We start from the raw sequence: 20,000 nt of genomic DNA, 5'->3' as shown, positions 1-20,000 counted from the left end.
CCCGATTCCCCGAGTTTCCCTGAGATTGTCGTCGCTCTTGCCCGCTACTAATTTCCGACAGAACTTCCAACGATCGCATTGACCATTTGGCAGAGGGATTTGAGCGCTTGGTGACACTCCAGACTCTACGCTTCAAATTTTGGCAGAAAGTCAGAAATTTCGGAGGTAAGTGGGTTACATCGACACCAGTGTTCAACTGGTACTTATTTTACCGACGCCGAAAGGATGAAAGGCAAAATCGACCACAGCGGAATAAGGACTCGGAACGAAAAAACGGACGAAATACCTATTTCTTTACAACCCACAAGGGGCTAAACACAGAAAGGACAAACAAGGACAGACAGATGGATTAAGTCGATTATATCGACCCTAGTGCGTAAGTGGTACTTAATTTATCGACCCCGAAAGGATGAAAGGCAAAGTCGACCTCGGCGGAATTTGAACTCAGAACGTAGCGGCAGACGAAATACCGCTAAGCATTTGCCCGACGTGCTAACGATTCTATTAGCTCACAACAACAACAACAACAACAATGAGAGTATTAGTAATTAAGAAGGTTCTTAGATACGTAATTTTGAATAAATATTGCCATGCTTTACTCTGATTTTAGAGAATAACTAATAAGGATTAAAGCCGTACCGAGATAATGGTTTGATCCGTTATTCCAAATTGTTTTCATACGGCAACTTGTGTTGGTTTCCAGGCATTCATATTTCCAGGAACTTTCGCTGTAAGTACTGTTTGTCATATTGAAGGATACAATATATGGCAGTTTACACGAATAACCTGTTTAAAAAAAAAAATATATATATATATAAGAACTACCGGTTGTAGCACACAGTACTTTAGTATTTGTTTACTTAAATATATTATTACAGGAGCGTGAGCACACGCATATTTCATATTAAAATCTCCTCAGTCATGCTGTTCCGAATCGGATCAAACTGCTTAAAAGGTAATCTAGCAAAGGAGCAAAGTACTTTTACTGTAGCCTCAGATAGATCAATACTATGTAATCCAGTGGTAGGGAGGGCCCGTCATATACATATACAGGGTTCATTAAAAGTCCCCCGAGAGTAAATCAAAATTCCATAAATACTATCTCTTATTCTGTACTGACTCGAATAGAAAAATGTGTCCCTCAAGAAGGACTTCACTTTGAACAATTTTCATGATGTTTCATATTTAGGTGCTTTTATTAAATTCATTCAGTCATTAAACATAAGTAAATATTGGAATTTAAATGGTTTTGATTCAAAATGTGACCTCGTGTGTACTGTTGGCGATTTTTTTCCTCTGTTTTCCCTTCCCTGGATCTTTCCTTCTCCTATGTTTCCGACGAAGAGCTCCGCTCGAAACGTTAAACCCTCCTTCTTTCTTTCTTTCCTGAGCGTCCAATAATACTATATTTGTTCCACGTCCTCGCGTTGTTGTGTTTCTTTGTGTTTTCTTGTTTGGATTAACTATATATATATATATATATACATGTATACATTTTGCTTGTTTGTTATGTAGGGAAGTAAATATGTGAGCTAGCATGATCTCTCCCTCCCCTCCCCTCTCAAACCAAGATATAAATATTAAAAAATACATTTCTATCAACAAACATTCCCTGTCTAACCTTATGTCTCTCTCTCTCTCTCTCTCTCTCTCTCTCTCTCTTCTCTCTCTCTCTCTCTCTCTGTGCTATCATTCCCATTTTTATCTAAAGACATGTATCTTACACCTCATTAACACCTTCCTCCAGACACACACCTAAACTCATCTTTATGGTAGAAAATTACTGAAGCTACTCTTTATAAAATTAAGATAGTTGATTCAGCCATAGAAGAACTTGAAAATCATCTGACCATTATATTTTCTACCAAAGTCCGACTATTCAAGTGGAACCAGCAGGAGGTAACTTTCACTTGCCTTTCATAAAGCACCTCTTAAATAACCCCGACTTCCCAACTTCACCCTCAATCAATTATCTTGCTTTTACCAATGAACATTTTCTTTCACCTCTGGTTCATCAGCACTCCTTCACTCGCACGCTTATCATTAACAAACACCAACCCCACATCTGACATACCCACATCTATTTTTATATATATATATATTATATATATATATATATATATATATATATATATATATATATATATATATAGTGAGAGAGAGAGAGAGAGAGAGAGAGAGGGAGAATTACACAGCACAACATAAACTGAAGATGAGTCAAATAAGATACTTGTTGGGTTTATGATATGGGGAGTATTGGACGATTGTAATCTTAAAGAAACGTCTAAAAATTAGTGGTTTTATAGTAATTGTCAAAAGTACTGGATAGGTGAAGTAAGTTTAATTGTTTGATAATAATAATAACAATAATAATATAATAATAATAATAATAATAATAATAATAATAATAATAATAATGATAATAATAAAAATAATTATAATAATAATAATATATATATATTATACACACATACACACACACATATATTCGTATGTGTTTAGGTACATATGCATGTGTATATGTTCCAGTATGCGGGCCTATATAATAGTGCATATAGACATTTATATGAATTTATTTTTTATTCTTGAGATTCACACAAAGAGAACCTACCTACCTACATACCTACCTAATTACCTACCAGTGGTTTACATGTTAGTTAAACCTTACGTGGAACAGCTGTTACTAATCAGGATCAGATTACAATATATTACAATATAATAGGATCAAATATCGCTGGAATATATGGTACAATACCATGATAAAAGTCACTCAAGGTAGGCAGTAATTGAGTTCAATTCATAGGACATTTAAGAGGCCAACATAAAACCAGGTAATATCTATGATGTTGCTAGCTTGATGCCTAATACTGCTTGGAGAAGTTAATCATGTTAATGAGAGTAATACGACCAGCTGCTTTGTAATTTGAAGTGGCTTAAAAACGTGACTTCATCGGAATTTGAACTTGGTACAAAAATACTTTAAGAAAACACCACGGCCATTTTGTTCAATCGCGTAGCAACTAAAAACAGCACCCCGGTGTTTCTCATGGGAGAATGGACTGTGAAAATAGAAAAAAGCAGCAGACACACTATCTGCGACATTAAGATTTTAACACGAGCAACATTAAGATGGTTTCAGATTGTTTATATGTGAAGAAAAAGGATAGATGCAAACTATATTTCATTTCCTCATTAATAAAGAGGCTGGAGCCAAATGTTTCCCAAAGGATTTGAGAAACAAAATGGAATTAATCAGTTCGAGAATCTAAGCTGTAGCATACACGTAATAGATGAGGTCACATGTTCTTCAGTTAAAAACTGTAAATAAAATAATATACTCTTTTTCTCTCTCTTTTACTTGTTTCAGTCATGTGACTGTGGCCATGCTGGAGCACCGGTTTTAGTCGAGCAAATCGACACCAAGAATTATGCTTTGTAAGCCTAGCACTTATTCTATCGGTCCGTTTTGCTGAACCGCTAAGTTACGTGGACGTAAACACACCAGCATCGGTTGTCAAGAGATGTTGGGGCACAAACACAAACACACAAACATACACACACACACACACAACACACACACACACACACACACACACACACACACACTCACACACACACACACACACATATATATATATATACATATATACATATATATATATATATATATAATATATATATATATATATATATATATATACGACGGGCTTCTTTTCAGTTTCAGTTTCCACTCACGAGGTTTTGGTCGGCCCGAGGCTATAGTAGAAGACACTTGGCCAAGATGCCACGCAGTGGGACTGAACCAGGAACCATGTGGTTGGTAAGCAAGCTATTTACCACGCAGCCACTCCTACGCCCATATATTTCCTTAATTATCACACATTTATCTAAATTACACAATAGTTTTAAAACGTACTTCAAATCCAGATATTTCATGTGAAGGATAGCTATGAAGGACGTAGAGTAAAGGAGATGGTAAGTCTCATGCTGATCACGTTCTCTCCATTATCTAACGATTTAATATGAAACAATATTTACGGTAAAACCAACCGAAATAGTCATATTAATTATAATGATAATAGCAAATATTATTTTCATTTGTAAATGGTCATGCGCTTAGATTATTAACGTCTGTTGACTTTGAATTTGGATGGACCGACTTCTCGACCTCTTGGAATTGCATCTCATTGATCAGTTGCTATGGTATTTGTTGCTCTTCTGTCTCAGAAGTAAATTACCTTACTTATATGTAATGCCAGTTAGCGATATAAAAGGTGTAACTCTCTTTTAAGGATCATGTGAACGAAAACGATCAATATATTTTTCGTTATATCCCCTTATATCCCACCAATGAAATAATCAAGATTCAAGGTTATATAAAGAAGAAAAGGAAAGGAAATAGTTATTAATCATGAGTTGTTGATTGTGCGTTTTAGATTAAAAGCCAAAGTTCTCGAATCAGTTGTTCGACCTGCTGGTTATAACAGCCAAGTCTTTCTTAATTCACAATTACACTTCCCCCTTTTTAGGAAAAGAGGCCGTCATTTGAGGGAGATCTAAGTGAGATAATAAAGGTAGGTGTTATTTGAAGGTGACATTGAAAAATGTATTCCTAAATCCATATTGCCTGAAAGAGATAAGAGATCAGAATCATTGGAACACTTTTAATGATATTTCTGCCTGATCAATGTTGACTTGGTATAAAATAGCAATTAAATAAACGATATTAAGTGCATACGTGTGCCATTTCAAATCTGTGAATTCATTTCCTTTATTCAACCCACACGAAGAAGAATATAATTTACTTAAAAACTTACGACATGCTTCTGGTTTCGACCAAACTGAGCTGTGCTGACACTTTGATTTTCGAGCGTCTTCTCCAATCATATTCACCAAACACTTATATCTCACAAACCAATTATTGCCCCAAGCGATCACCGCGGAGTTCATCTGGAGTGGTAGACCACAGTCTCTGTCTATGATATTTATTAGATGTAAAAAAGAGAAGAAACGTATTTGTCAAATATTAATAGCATAGCACTGCTGAGCAGTACAATAGTATCAAGAACAACACGGTTGAATTGAACTTCATTCCCTCACAACGATTTAACCTATCTTTAAATCTATGAGTAGACAAGATTATCAGACTATGTTTTAAGATACAGCATGAACTATATCTCATATTAAACGAATTTGTACAATCCACATTACTCAAATGAGTATTCCGTGGAATTCTGAACACCCGCTTTAGCAAATTTTAATGTTTTGCATTAACTACACAATATTAAGCAAAGTTGTACGTTAAATATATTATCTTTACCTAGAAATCTCTAACTTCCACGCCAATAATCTGATAGGGCTTTTACTTCCTTCACAGAATAATGATTTCGCCCTTCAGCATTTAAAAAGGCTATATGCGGCCAAAATATTCTGCCTCTTTTGTTATGAAAGGGACCAGATCCAAAATCTCACATTTACTTTACAATGTTATAGTAAAAATAAATTATCACATGACTGAGGTCTTAAAGCCACAAGATAATGCAGGATTAATTCAAGACAATGTTACTTTGGACAGAGTACTGTGAAAGCTAAAAGGTTAAGCAAAAGGGATTTTCTACATAACGAGAATATAAGACGAAATATTTTTACATCAACATTAACATACAAAATGTAACTTACCCAATTCTAAGCAGTAGTAGGTATTGATTCCAGGTAAACACATTTCCCAATCCTTACATGAATGATTGAAGCAGCTTCCAGCAATTCGCTGATATTGGAGACAAGAATAACATTCTTTTTTTTTACAAGAGGGATAAAGCATCATCTATTCGAAGCTTTGTTCAAAGCCTCGCAATAGTTGATTCATCAAAGAAAGAAAACAGTTGAGAAGCTTTCTGTAAATGATTTATAGAAAAAAGTTATTACCAACCAAAGAGTTACGCGAAACCCTGTCGAAGAAATGAATGCAGCAGTTTAAAAAAATATAAAAGAGATATATAATAGATCTCTATATTCATATATTTTGCTTGGTCCATGGAATATAGTCCCTACCCCACTGCACACATTCCATAGATGTGAATTTAAAACATAACTGAAACATGCTGGTGTGCTGCCAAGCGAACAAAAAGGAATTTTGAACCACACGCTCAGCCCGTCAAGGATGTCCTATAACGCAAGTTCTACGAGGTGGTATCAAAGAGGTCTACGGAATAGTTACGTCTGATAAAAAATAACTTATTCACCTAGGTCTTAAAATCAGCGTTCCTGCTACTTTTGGAATCCCGCCTGGAAGCCGTTTACCGTAAGCGAGTCGAAGTCGTTCCGCGATTCGCTCTTGATCTCAACGACGGGGTTCAAACTGCGACATTTGAGTTGCATTCTCATCTTGGAGAAGAGATGGAAGTTTTCTGATGCTAAGTCTGGGTAATAGGGCAGATTCGAAGGCGATACCGTGTTGATTTTTGCGAGAAACTCACGGGTAAGGAGAGCTCGGTAACAAGTGCGTTGTCGTTGTGAAGAATCCAATTTTTCGCACTTCAAAGATCTGCTCACTTTCGCCGAATGCCCTCCATCAAATCCTTGAAAATATCGCAGTAGAACTCTTGAATGACGGTCTGTTTCTGGAGGACGAACTCTCTATGCACAACACCACGGTTATCGACAAGAACGATGAGCGTGCTCTTGATTCAGCTGCAGCTATGTCTTTTGAAGCGTCCGAGCAAGTTGAAGCATTGCGTACTACCAATTGCCTCATCGCCGTAAGCTCGCCGAAGCATGCCCAATGTCTTTGTACTCGACTCCCCAAGCTTAACGCAAATTTCACTTTGGCTCTTCCTTCCAACTTGCTGTCCATGACAAAAATCGCTGACTACAGTATACACGTGAGCACAAAACACAAACTTAACAACTAGCAAAGCGATGTTCCTAGGCACACTGCCTTGTGAAGGTCATTCTTGTGTCTCACTGCGCACGAAACCGTGTGCTGCCATCTATTAGTGTACTACTGAAGCTTTTGATACTGGCTCGTATGCTACAAGGGTTAGCGTTGCTTACCTGACTAACTCGCTTCTATCGTAGCAGATCTTAACTGTAATTGGCAGCAAACCAGAAGCATTCCTAGTTGTGTGAGCCAAGAAAATGTGACTGCTAAGGAAAAACCGAAACAAGAAGAACAGGCGCGGCGATTTTAAGTCCGTAGCTGTTCTCAACAGTTAAAGATTTTTAGCAAAGGTGTTTACAATTATGTTGGTGCTTTTTGTTTAATAATAGTCAGAGGTGCACAAATCTGTACAGTTCTATATGCAGCAGCCTATATTGCATACCTACCTACACCGAAACCACATTTATTCCCGATATAGTCAATACGTAGATTAACCAATTGGCAGCTCAGCAGCAGGGAAGAAATTACCAGTTCAAGATAAACTTTTGAGGTACGGCAATATGATGAGCCAGGGCTAACGGAATGTACTGAGAGATATGAAACTGTTTTGTATGCAGTTGTTCAATGCCTGAATATCTGAGCATTGTTGACGAGCAGAATTACGTAACAAAGCCGTTATCGTGGCATAGAGAAAGACATTTTACGAAGGGTAGGACTAAGACAATTGATGTCAGACATTGTGCTGTTCGTCCAAGCTCTGATAAGCTTTGTTAAATACCACTTCGGAACGGAGACGGAAGCTCTTCTCTTCAGTAAATTTATTGAAAGGTAAATGAAAACAGGGAGCTTGTTGGGGCCTGATAAGTTCAGTCTCAGTTTTTGCGTGTTATTTCCTAAGTTTCAGTTTCGAAAGGCATTTAGGGATTTTCAAGGTACCCAGTTTCCTTGAACTAACTGTCCCCCTTTGAGCCATAAGTATCTTATATTTTTTATTTCAATATTTTCTTTTACTCTCTAACTTGTTTCAGTTATGTGACTGTAGCCATGCTGGAGCACCGCCTTTAGTCGAGCAAATCGACCCCAGGCATTATTCTTTGTAAGCCTAGTACTTATTCTACCGAACCCTTTTGCCGAACCGCGGGAACGTAAACACACCAGCATCGGTTGTCAAGCGACATTGGGAGAGGGAAACAAACACAAACACACAAACATATACACACACATACATATATATACAAATATATACGACGGGCTTCTTTCAGTTTCCATTTACCAAATTGCTCGGCCCGAGTCTATAGTAGAATACACTTGCCCAAAGTTCCACGCAGTGGGACTGAACCCGGAACCATGTGGTTGGTAAGCAAGCTAGTTTATTTCAATCGCATATTACCACCACCCACAACAACAACACCTTAACGAGAAGCAATAACGACAGTGGTAACAACGATACAATTAATAGTAGCATTAGCAGCAGCTGCGTAGTAGATGAGTTATCAGTTCTATAGAACGTACCCATACTTAATTTATTGACCCAGAGAGGACGAAAGGCGAAGTCAAATTGGGTGAAATTTGAACTGAAAACGTAGTGACGGGCGAAATACCGCTAAGCATTTCATCCAATGTGCTAACGATTCTACCAGCTCACCTACTTAATAATAATAATAATAATAATAATAATAATAATAATAATAATAATAATAATAATAATAATAATAATAATAATAATAATCCTTTCTACTATAGGCACAAGGACTGGAGTTTTGTGGGGAGAGGGGCAATCGATCACATCGATCAGATGGACACCAAAACTTGACTGGTACTTAATTTATCGACCCTGAAATGAATGAAAGGCAAAGTCAACCTCGGCGGAATTTGAACTCAAAACGTAGCAACAGATGAAACACGCTAAGCATTTCGTCCAGTGTGCTAACGATTCTTCCACCTCACCTCCTTTATAATAATAATAATAACATCAATAATAATAATAATAAAAAATAATAATAATAATATCAATAATAATAATAATAATAATAATAATAATAATAATAATAATAATAATAATAATAACACAACAATGCCCAATAATATAAACACTGAAACAGTAAAACACGAAGACAGACGTAACATTCCCAACAAACACGATGTAAACAAAAAACAACAAACCCAGACCGTAAGGATGCATAATAATACAAGACAAACAGCAAGCCAAAACACGGCAAACAAACATATAGATAAGAAGAAAGCGACACAAATCTAAAACCTGGAAACAACGAAGGGGAGCCTAATGATTATGATGATATAAAAAGTAAAATAATCAAAATGATCCACCGACCATACCTCCCAAAAATCCCATACCTCCCAAAAATCAAAATAGACGAAACAACACCAATTATAAACAGCATAAACCTAGCCGTCACCGAACTAATAGCCACTGAAACAAAAAGCGATATCACTGAGCTAAATGCCTTAGTGTACGCAGCAGCCACTGCAGCCACAAAAGAAGCTGGATACTCACTCAACCCATCCAAACAGGAGTACCGCCACCCAAACAAACCCTGTGGATAAATAACATCCAAAATAAAATACAAAAAATGAGAAAGATCTGTCGATTCTTAATGAATTCAGTAGACAATCAACGCTACTGAGCAACAAAAAGAAAACAAAAATACTCCGCAAATATAACATCACAGAAAAATATTTACCTGAGATAAAAGAAAAGCTGAAGCAAGATATCCTTGCTGAAGCAAGATATCCTTGCCAAAGCAAGATATCCTTGCCAAAGCACAAAGGATCCGCCGATACGAGAAACGCCAGCGCTTCTTTGAACAAAACAAAAAGTTCAACTCCAACCCCAAAAAGTTCTACCAAGAACTTGGCAAAAATAAAATAGACATCACTGCAGCACCAACGGCAGAAGAAGTGGAAGAATTCTGGAGAGAAATATGGTCGGCGAACGAACAACCAAAAAAAAAGGAATATCAAAACAACAAACTCAGCATCTGAGCAACTTTGGACCCCCATAACATGCAAAGACTAAGCAACTGGAAAGCACCTGGGCATGACAAGATCCTCAACTTCTGGTTGAAATATCTAACAGGAATGCACAAAAAGCTGGCTGAAAACTTTAACAACATACTAGCAGAGCCAGAGACAATGCCTGAATGGCTCACGAAGGGGAAAACCATCTTAATTCCCAAATCAAATGAGACAGCAAAACCAGAAAACTACAGACCAATAACCTGTCTCCCTACAATGTACAAGGCATTTACTGCAGTGATATCGCAAAGGTTGAACAAGCAAACAGTGCTACAGCTCCAAACAAAAGAGGCACTCATGAAAACCAAAGCCATCCCCATTAGAAGAGGAATATTCAGGGAGACACGCTCTCTCCACTCCTTTTCTGCTTGGCACTGTCACCTCTATCTGATATGCTAATAGAACTGGATGCGGATGTAAATGTTACGGCAAAACGATCAGCCACCTTTTATATATGGATGACCTAAAACTATACGCTGCAAATGACAAACAGCTGGAAACACTATTAAAGACAGTTCATGGATTTACCAAAGAAATATATATGAAATTTGGATTAGAAAAATGCGCCAAAGTAACCCTAAAAAGAGGAAAACTAGTTAAGTGTAGCAACATCACACTAGATAAGACCAATGAAATAAAAGAATTAGACCAAAGCCAAACTTACATATACTTAGGAATCCATGAACTAGATAAGACACAACACACACAAATGAAAGAGAAAATAAAAAAAGAATATTATAGACGAGTTAGATCAATGCTAAAAACAGAGCTCAATGCTAAAAGCAAGATAATAGGTATTAACACTTTAGCTGCCCAGTTATAAGTTACAGCTACAATATCCTTAACTGGACACGAAATAAACTGACCAAAATAGATAGGAAAACAAGAAAAATAATGACAGGATCTAGGATGCATCACCCAAAATCTGACATAGAAAGACTATATATACAACATATAGAAGGGGGTAGAGGCCTTATACAGCTGGAAAACTACTATAAAATAACCACCATAGAACTGCAAACATATCTACTTCAGAAGGAAGAAAACTGATACAAATAGCGGCAAAACACGAGCAAAACAAAAAACTGTTCTCAGTATTTAAGGAAGCTGACAAATACGAACAAGAAATCATACCACCTAATAAATATGAAGAAGAAGAAAAAGAAGAAGAACATGAAGAGAACAACAAAAGCTATAAAACAAATGAAATCCAAACTAAAAATAGAACAGCAACGAACCATGATAAAACGATGGCAATAAAAGCCCCTTCATGGTAAATACTGCACTAAACTAAACACAAAAGAAATAGACAAAGAAAAATCCCAGCAAAGGTTGAGAAGCTCAGGACTCAAAGCAGAGACAGAGGGATTTTTAATTGCAGCACAAGACCAAAGCCTCCCCACCAGAAATTACCAAAAACTTGTAATGAAAAGAAATATAACAAGTAACTGCAGAATACATGGGGATGGACAAGAAACAATAAATCATATTATCTCTCGCTGCCCAGTCCTGGCTAAGAAGGAATATATTCACAGACATGACAGAGTTGGAATCTACATACACTGGAAGCTATGCCAACATTATGGAATAACAACAGAAAAAAGATGGTATATGCACACACCAGAAAAGGTCACAGGAAACGAGAAGGCAACCATACTCTGGGATATGCCGATACACACAGATAGAGAAATTAAGGCCAACAGACCAGATATAGTTGTCAAAGATCATGAAGAAAAAAATGCTTTCTAATTGATGTATCAATACCGGCTGATGACAACGTGTCTCTAAAAGAAATGGAGAAACTCTCAAAATACAAAGACCTGGAAATAGAGGTAACCAGAATGTGGAATCTAAAAACAGAAACAATTCCTATCATAGTAGGTGCATTAGGCATGATAAAAAAATATTCAGACAAATACATAAGAAAAACACCAGGACTTACAAACACATATAACATACAGAAAATTGCACTACTAGGCACTACACACATCCTACGCAGAACACTTTCCATACAATAACCATCGGAGCATCACAATAAATCACAGAACATACCTAAGGCACACAGAGCTGCGCTCGGTAGTGAAGTGAAAGCACGCTATAAAAATAAAACTACTGAATAATAATAATAATATAATAATAATAATAATATTAATATTAATAATAATATATAATAATAATAATAATAATAATAATAATATAATAATAATAATATAATAATAATAAATGCCCTGATGCAGTACCAGGCAGTGGCTCTCATGGCTTCTGATCTTAACTGATTGGAAGTGTTATCATGTACATTGTTTTGTCTTGGTATAAAAGATGGGCTACAGCAAATATTCTGCTCAATACCACAGATTTGCTTGTCAGTTGTTTGACCTTAACCAGTTGAGCATGTCCCTTCGTGGCTGACAATATGTGCATCTCTGATCACGAGCAGAAGTAGTGGGGGAGCATCATAGCCATGTGTTGAGAGGGATTCTTTGGGGTTTGAATAGTTCACCTCTGGAAACATGGGTGGTTCTTTCAACATCCTTAAACAACCCTTATTCAGGGACCGTTTGAGCGGGATGGGCTACTCAATCTGAAGAAAATTCTAACTGGGCCCCACCTGCAAGGTCATGTGCTGTTTATCTTGATATGAGATCACCATGTCGCGCACATATGGTTGTGATGCATGTGCCTGGTGTACCTTTATCAGACGGGTAGTCATGATGGGTATATTGGGCTTCGTATATTTTACCCCAGTGTCACTTTGATGGCATGTACTGCTCTCTCACTCAATAATAATAATAATAATAAATGTCCTAATGCAGTACCAGGCAGTGGCTATGCCCTGATGCAGTGGCTCTCATGACTTCTGATCTTAACTGATTGGAAGTGTAATCATGTACATTGTTTTGTCTTGGTATGAAAGATGGGATACAGCAAATATTCTGCTCAATACCACAGATTTGCTTGTCTGTTGTTTGATCTTAACTAGTTGAGCATGTCCCTTAGTGGCTGACAATATGTGCATCTCTGATCACAAGCAGAAGTAGTGGGGGAGCATCATAGCCGTGTGTTGAAAGGAATTCTTAGAGGTTCGGATAGTTCATCTTTGGAAACATGGGTGGTTTGTTCGATATACTTAAATAATCCTTATTCAGGGCCCTTTTGAGCGGGATGTGCTACTCGAGCAGAAGAAAATTCTAGCTGGGCCCCACCTGCAAGGTCATGCGCTGTTTATCTTGATATGAGACCACCATGTCGAGCACATATGGTTGTGATTCATGTGCCTAGTGTACCCTTATCAGACGCGTAGTCATGATGGGTATACTGGGCTTCGTATATATTACCCCAGTGTCACTTTGATGATATGCACTGTTCTCTCACTCAACAACAACAACAACAACAATAATAATAACAATGGATGCTAAAACTTGTTGAAAAACATGAAAGACCGAAAAGACTTCACTCTATTCTGAAAAAGGGCAAAAAATTCGCTACGGATCTCTTAGATATCTACCAGATCAAGCTGAAGGAAATGCTCCAACTGCCGCTGCAAAGAAAATAAAATTGATTGCAAAGACAAAAGCGCATGAAAAATTAACTAGCAGATGGGAAAAGAAACCTCTGCATTGCAAGTATGTGGCCCGTAGCAAACGAGCTGATGTCGACCAGAAACACACGCACCAATGGTTACGAAGCTCAGGGCTAAAAGCGGAGAGTGAACGTTTCATATTAGCTGCTCAAGACCAATGCCTATTAACCCGGAACTACCAAGCCAATGTGATAAAAAATGGAGCTGACCCAAAATGCCGATTGTGTAACGACGAGGTTGAAACAATAGACCACCTAATCTCAGGGTGTAGAGTCTTAGCACCTGTAGAATATAAAGCAAGACATGACAGAGTCGGCCAGTATTTACACTGGACAATATGTCGGCATTATAAAATCAAAACCGCTGACAAATGGTATAAACACCATCCTGAAGCTGTGACTGAGGGAGAAATGTGTCGATTCTAGAATTACATACCGACAGAACTATAAAAGCTAATAAACCGGATATCATCATAAAAGATCAGACAAAAAGGGTGTGTTTGTTAATTGACATGAGTATTCCTTGCGATCACAATATAGTAGCAAAAGAATTTGACAAGATTAGTAAATATAAGGACTTGCTAATGGAAATTGAAAAAATGGGACATCTCAGGGCGACTACAGTACCAGTGATTGTAGGATCTCTGGGAATGATAAAAGAAAAAGTACTGAAACCTTTTTGAAAATGATACCAGGCTTACCATCCCTACAGGAAGTGCAAAAGTTCGTGTTGACAGGAACGGCCCTTGTACTGAGAAGAGCATTATCGATGTGAAAATAACTTCAGTTCATGGATTTATTTATTCATTAATTTTTAAATACATATTTTATCTGTGAATTTGCGTGTGTAATCTGGGAATGCATACAATGAGCTTCTCTGCCCTAGGTGTACGGAAAACACTCGGCGAGAAACGGAAGAAAATTTTAAGAAAGAAGGTAACATAATAATAATAATAATAATAATAATAATAATAATAATAATAATAATAATAATAAATAATAATAATAATAATAATAATAATAATAATAATAATAATAATAATACGCAAGAAGAGAGTAAGTGGAAGAAGGGGAATGGTAAGTGTGGAAGACTGCGTGCGGATCGAACTCCAGAGTTTAATGAGATACCTAGCCCAGAGTAAGGAAACCTTGTTAGTGAAAACAAAGGAAGAAGTACAAAAAAAGGGCATGAAGAAGAAATACACAAGAAGGGACTGCACAACCAATTCCATGTAGCCACAACAGAAGTTGCTGGAAAAAATAGGTGGGATTGGTTGATGAAAGGAACCTTAAAAAAAGAGATCGAGAGCACTATACTGGTAGCGCAGGACCAAGCGACACGACCAGGTAGCGAAAGTATGACATTGGAAGCTGTACGAAAAGTGGGGGATAGAGCGTGGCAAGACTTGGTATGAGCACAAATTGCAGACAGTAGCAGAGTCGAAGACTAGCAAAATCCTTAGGGATTTCCCAATCCAAACAGATCTGGTGCTATAGCATAACAGACAGGACTTAGTGGTGGTGGACAAGGTGCATCACATATGCTATTGAGTTGACGTTACATGCCCCTCTGACGCACGAATAGTCAAGAAGGAAGGAAAAAAGATAGATACAACCCTCTTAAGAACGAAATAACCTGGCTATAGAAAACGAAGAAGATGAAGATAGTGCCAATTATTGTTGAATACTTGGGAGCAGTATCAGAAGACAACAACAGGAATATTAAGGAAATTGGAAGGATGCCCAGTAGGACTGTTACAAAAGGTTTGCCTGCTTGGCACGGCATAAAAATCAAGAAAGTATTAGATAGCTGAAATGAATGAATACCACGGTACCGTAGGCCGCAGGTAGTAAGCCCGTTACGCATGCAAGACTCCAGGGCTTCCAACAAAACCTGTGATAAAGAGTTACTACTACTACTACTACTACTACTACTACTACTACTACTACTACTGCTGCTGCTGCTGCTGCTGCTGCTGCTGCTGCTGCTACTGCTGCTGCTGCAACTACTACTACTACTACTACTACTACTACAACTACTACAACAACAACAACTACTACTACTACTACTACTACTACTACTACTACTACTAATAATAATAATAAAAGAGGGGGAAGAGGACTTATTGGATGCGAACATAGCATTAGAGCAAAAGAAAACAACATAGCATGGTATGTAAAATCTGCCACAGAACCGCTATTATTAGATGTAAGAAGGTAAGGCTTGTGTAGGATGAAGGATTGCAGAGATAAAGCACTATACAAGAAATTGAAAACGAATGAAACTGAAAATATGTTGGTAAAGAATTTTATAGGGATGTTGAAGATAAGACAGACAGAGAAAAAAGATGGCTGCGGATGACTAAAGTGATTTAAAACCGGAAACGTAGGCTCTAATCTGTGTTGCCCAAGAGCAAGCACTTAGAACAAACTACAGCAGAAAGTGACAAGTACAGAATCTGTGGACAAAACGGTGAAATCGTATGGCATATTACCAGCCAATGTAGCCACTAGCCCAGAAGGAATATAAGAGACGCCATGACAATGTAGCCAGGCTTGTCCATTGGACACTTTGCAACAAGTATGAACTTGACATAGCAAGAAATTAGTACGACCACAAAGTTGAAGGCATCGTCGGAAATAGAAATGCAAAGATTCTATGGGATTTTATGATACAGTGCGATCATGAGATAGAGAATAGGGAGCCAGACATAGTCTTAATTGAGAAATAAAACACTATGCTGGATCATAGGTATAGCATGCCCAGCTGACAACAAGGTATGTGATAAGGAAGAAAAAAAGTCGAGAGATATGATAGGTTAGCTTGGGAAGTTAAGCAGTTGTGGTCGATGAAAAAAGGTGGTAGTAGTACCAATAATTGTCAGAGCCCTGGGAACAGTGAGCAAAAATCTCGAGATGTACGTGGAACAAACAGGGGCTGCAATAAGGCACTTGCACTTGCAGAAAACAGCACTGCTTGGAACGCTCGAATACTCTGGAAGGTGCTCGAAAAATAAGAGGTGCTACCTTAGTTCACTGGAAGTGAACAGCTGACACCGTATTACATCTCCAGCGTTAGATGCTCGGCAAAGGAATGATGATGATGATGATGATGATGATGATGATGATGATGATGATAATATAATAATAATAATAATAATAATAATAATAATAATAATAATAATAATAATAATAATAAAGTGTCTACATAATTTGCTGGAAAACATAGATGGGGTGGCTGAAGAAAGGAACAATGATAATATATATCGAGAGTACTCTACTGGCAGCCCAAGACCAATTTCTGACCACAAAAGGGTTAACTTTTGGAATGAGCAAGTGTCTCTCCTGTACCGGATCTATAACAGAGTGGACGAAACCATTGCCGATATCACGAACGTGTTTGCTAGACTTGCCTAAAACTGTTACAAGGTGGAGCGACACAACCAGGTTGCGAAAGTGCTACACTGAAAAGTGTGCGAAAAGTGGGGGCTAGAGATCGTCAAGAGGGGTATGAGCAGAGACCTCAAAGTGGCAGTGTTGGAAGCTTGCGATATCCTCTGCGAATTCCCAATCTAAATAGATCAGGTACGAAATCATATGAGACCGGACCTAGTGGTAGTCGATACGATACACCACATGTGTCATATAGTTGATGTTGCGTGCCCCTTCGGCATACAAATAGTCAAGAAGGAAGGCGAGAAAATAAGTAAATAAAACCCTTCTAAGTACGAAATAGTCCGGTTATGGAAAAGGAAGAAGGTGAAGATAATGCCAATTATTGTTGGGTCCTTGGGGATAGTATCACAAGGCATCAAGAGGAATATAAAGTAAATTGGAATAGAGTGCCATGTAGAACTGTTACAAAAGGTTTGCTTCTTTGGCACGGCCAGAATAATCAGGGAAATATTAGATAGCAGAAGAGAACAGACTGCATGGTACTATAGGCTGTAGGCAGCATACCCGCTAAGCATGCAAGAATCCTGGAGTTCCAACAAAGCCTGAGATAAAAAAAAATAATAATAGTAATAGATGTGCTATAGAAATATTTGCAGATTTTTAATGTGCATTACCAAAATTAAAAACCAAAACAGACAAAACGCAAATAAAGTAATTTTTCTCACCGGATTCCATGTCTTAATTGAACTAAATACATAGTTGGCATTGTTTTCAAAATCTGTTGTCCAATGACTGTGAAGAATACACCTTTTTTCCTTTGAATTGTAAGAGAAGCTTCCACATAATTGTCTATAAAAACAAAGCTTGGCACATTCTGTAATGTTGGAGCTATGTAAAGTCGCAAATCTACCATATCCTACACGCCCTTTACGATAAATCCCGTCACATTTGGTGTCATCTTTTGAGTAAACTAATAAGCCGTTATAATATAACAGTAAGAGTAGAAACATCAAAAGTGCTGTATTCATGATGATCGGAGAAAACAAGAAAGCAGCGTTATGGTTGATGGATATCTATTCTATGTTCATTTGTTGGTGAAAACAAGACGCTATTCGTATGAGGAGAAGGAACAGCAACTATATATATATATATATATATATATATATATATATATATATATATATATATTCACGCAAACACATATTCATACATATACATACATACATGTGTGCAAGTGAGTGAGTGCGTGCGTTGTGTATGAATATGTATTTATATATGTGCACATGCATATGTGTGCATGCGTGTGTATATATTGTGTGCGTGTATTTGCATATACGTACAAAAGATGCAAACCTACATACGTGCGTGAGCTTGTATATGTAAATAAAATATATCAATATCAATCGAAGAAGATGTGCATATTGCAGAAGAATAAAGAAGGGAATCGATTTGCGCTCTAATGCACAGGTGTAGATATTTGTTATTTGTGTTTACATTTTTGCTACTGCATTGTTTTTGTAAGCAGGAAATGGGAAATAAATATGTATTATTGAAACGCAAATCTGTGTACATCAAAGCGGCTCAGTATTTGTGTATGCTGTATTTCAGTGTGGATGGATATGTCCTTGTGTATGGGTTTACCAGCTGTCTTATGTTCAAAATATTTGAACAAACAACCTGACTTCAATTAGAATAGTTTAAAAAAGGTTATATCTTTATAGGCAAATTGATTAATACACATCAGGTTCTGTCGTCGGTCTGAGACCCCCTTCGGTCGTGACTGACCATGGGACTGCAACTGGAAAGTTACCCTCCCAGGCACAAGTCCGGGCAAGGTTGTTTATTGAAGACCAGCAGTGGCCCATGCCTACCAGCCCCCCTCTTAACGCCACCGGTGTTTTCCAAGGGAAAGGCAAAGCGGCCGATATAGCTTGGCACTTGTGACGTCGCAACTAATTTCTGCAGCTGAGTGAATTGGAACAACGGATTAAAATCCAGGGATTAAAAGTGCTGAAAAATGGAAGCTCATCCTTAAACTCATCAGAATCCTGTCCCTTAGGTTAATCGTTATTATCATTGCACATTAGCATTTAAATGGCAACACTCTGGTTCAAATCTCATTGTATTTGTGATTGTGAAGCAAAAAGCGGTAAAGGGTTTGTTAGAGAGAGAGAGAGAGAGAGAGAGGGAGTGAGAGAGAGGGCGAGTGAATGAGAGAGAGAGATTGAGAAAGACAGGGACATACGGATGATGCGTGTCTCTTTAAAACATAAAGTATGGCTACTCTACGGATTAAAGTAGTAGAAAGAGCTGGTACTCCTATAAAATCCCTGATCTGTAGAACCTATTCCTTTGATGAGTCCCCATGTACTGATAACAATTTTGGTGTATGTAGGATCCACCTACGGATTAATTGTAAATTTAGGAATATAAAGTATAGTTTACCATGTACTGAGGGACGGTGCAGCGACATGACAACTATATACATTGGAGAGACTGCACGTAGCAAAGGGGAGCGAATAGGTGGGCACTGGCGAGAGCTGAAAGAAGAGAAAGGCTCGCCAGTGCTCTACAAATATGCTCAAGCAGAACATGGAGGCTCCGTTAATAGCACTGAGGCAAAGTATCATCGACGCATAGAGCTGACACAACACTTAGATCAGAGAGGTTACACACATAGCAGTAGACAGATCGATCCTCAATAGAAAGCACGAATGGAACAATAACACCCAACACCACACCACATGACTAAAGACAGAAGGGAGGAGAAGAGAGAGGAAAGAAAATAATAAAACACAGATACAGATAGGGCAATTCACATACACACACAATAAACATATATGCACATACCTGTAATATATATAAAAAATAGAGATAAGATGAATAAATAATAAATAAATATATTTGTCCCATACCTGCGATAAATATAAGGCATAGAGATAGATAAAAAAAAATCTATATAAAGAGCATGCATACAAACAACACAAGAAGCGAACCCATATACGCATACAAACACACACAATAACTTCACAGACTGTCGCAACAGTATCAACAACACGATTAACAATGACAGCAGCAGCGGCCGTGACAACAACAGCATTAACAACAA

At 37.7% G+C, this 20,000-nt stretch overlaps 1 protein-coding gene across 1 annotated transcript in view; it reads right to left on the bottom strand.

The window, feature by feature from the left end:
- LOC115218571 overlaps positions 1-17,744 on the bottom strand; it is a 33,555-nt gene extending 15,811 nt beyond the window's left edge. The window contains exons 1-4 of the mRNA XM_029788461.2: positions 17,617-17,744; positions 5,680-5,767; positions 4,818-4,976; positions 640-786 (exon numbers count right to left, since the gene is read on the bottom strand). Coding sequence (XP_029644321.2) covers positions 640-786; positions 4,818-4,976; positions 5,680-5,722 — 349 coding nt within the window. The 5' untranslated portion in view covers positions 5,723-5,767; positions 17,617-17,744. The remainder of the gene's footprint in view (positions 1-639; positions 787-4,817; positions 4,977-5,679; positions 5,768-17,616) is intronic.
- Between the last annotated feature and the right edge of the window lie 2,256 nt (positions 17,745-20,000).

This window comes from Octopus sinensis, linkage group LG13 (assembly GCF_006345805.1).
Source record: "Octopus sinensis linkage group LG13, ASM634580v1, whole genome shotgun sequence".
NCBI lineage: Eukaryota > Metazoa > Mollusca > Cephalopoda > Octopoda > Octopodidae > Octopus > Octopus sinensis.
Note: the sequence above shows the minus strand (reverse complement) of the source record. Positions and strands in the feature narration are given on the sequence as shown.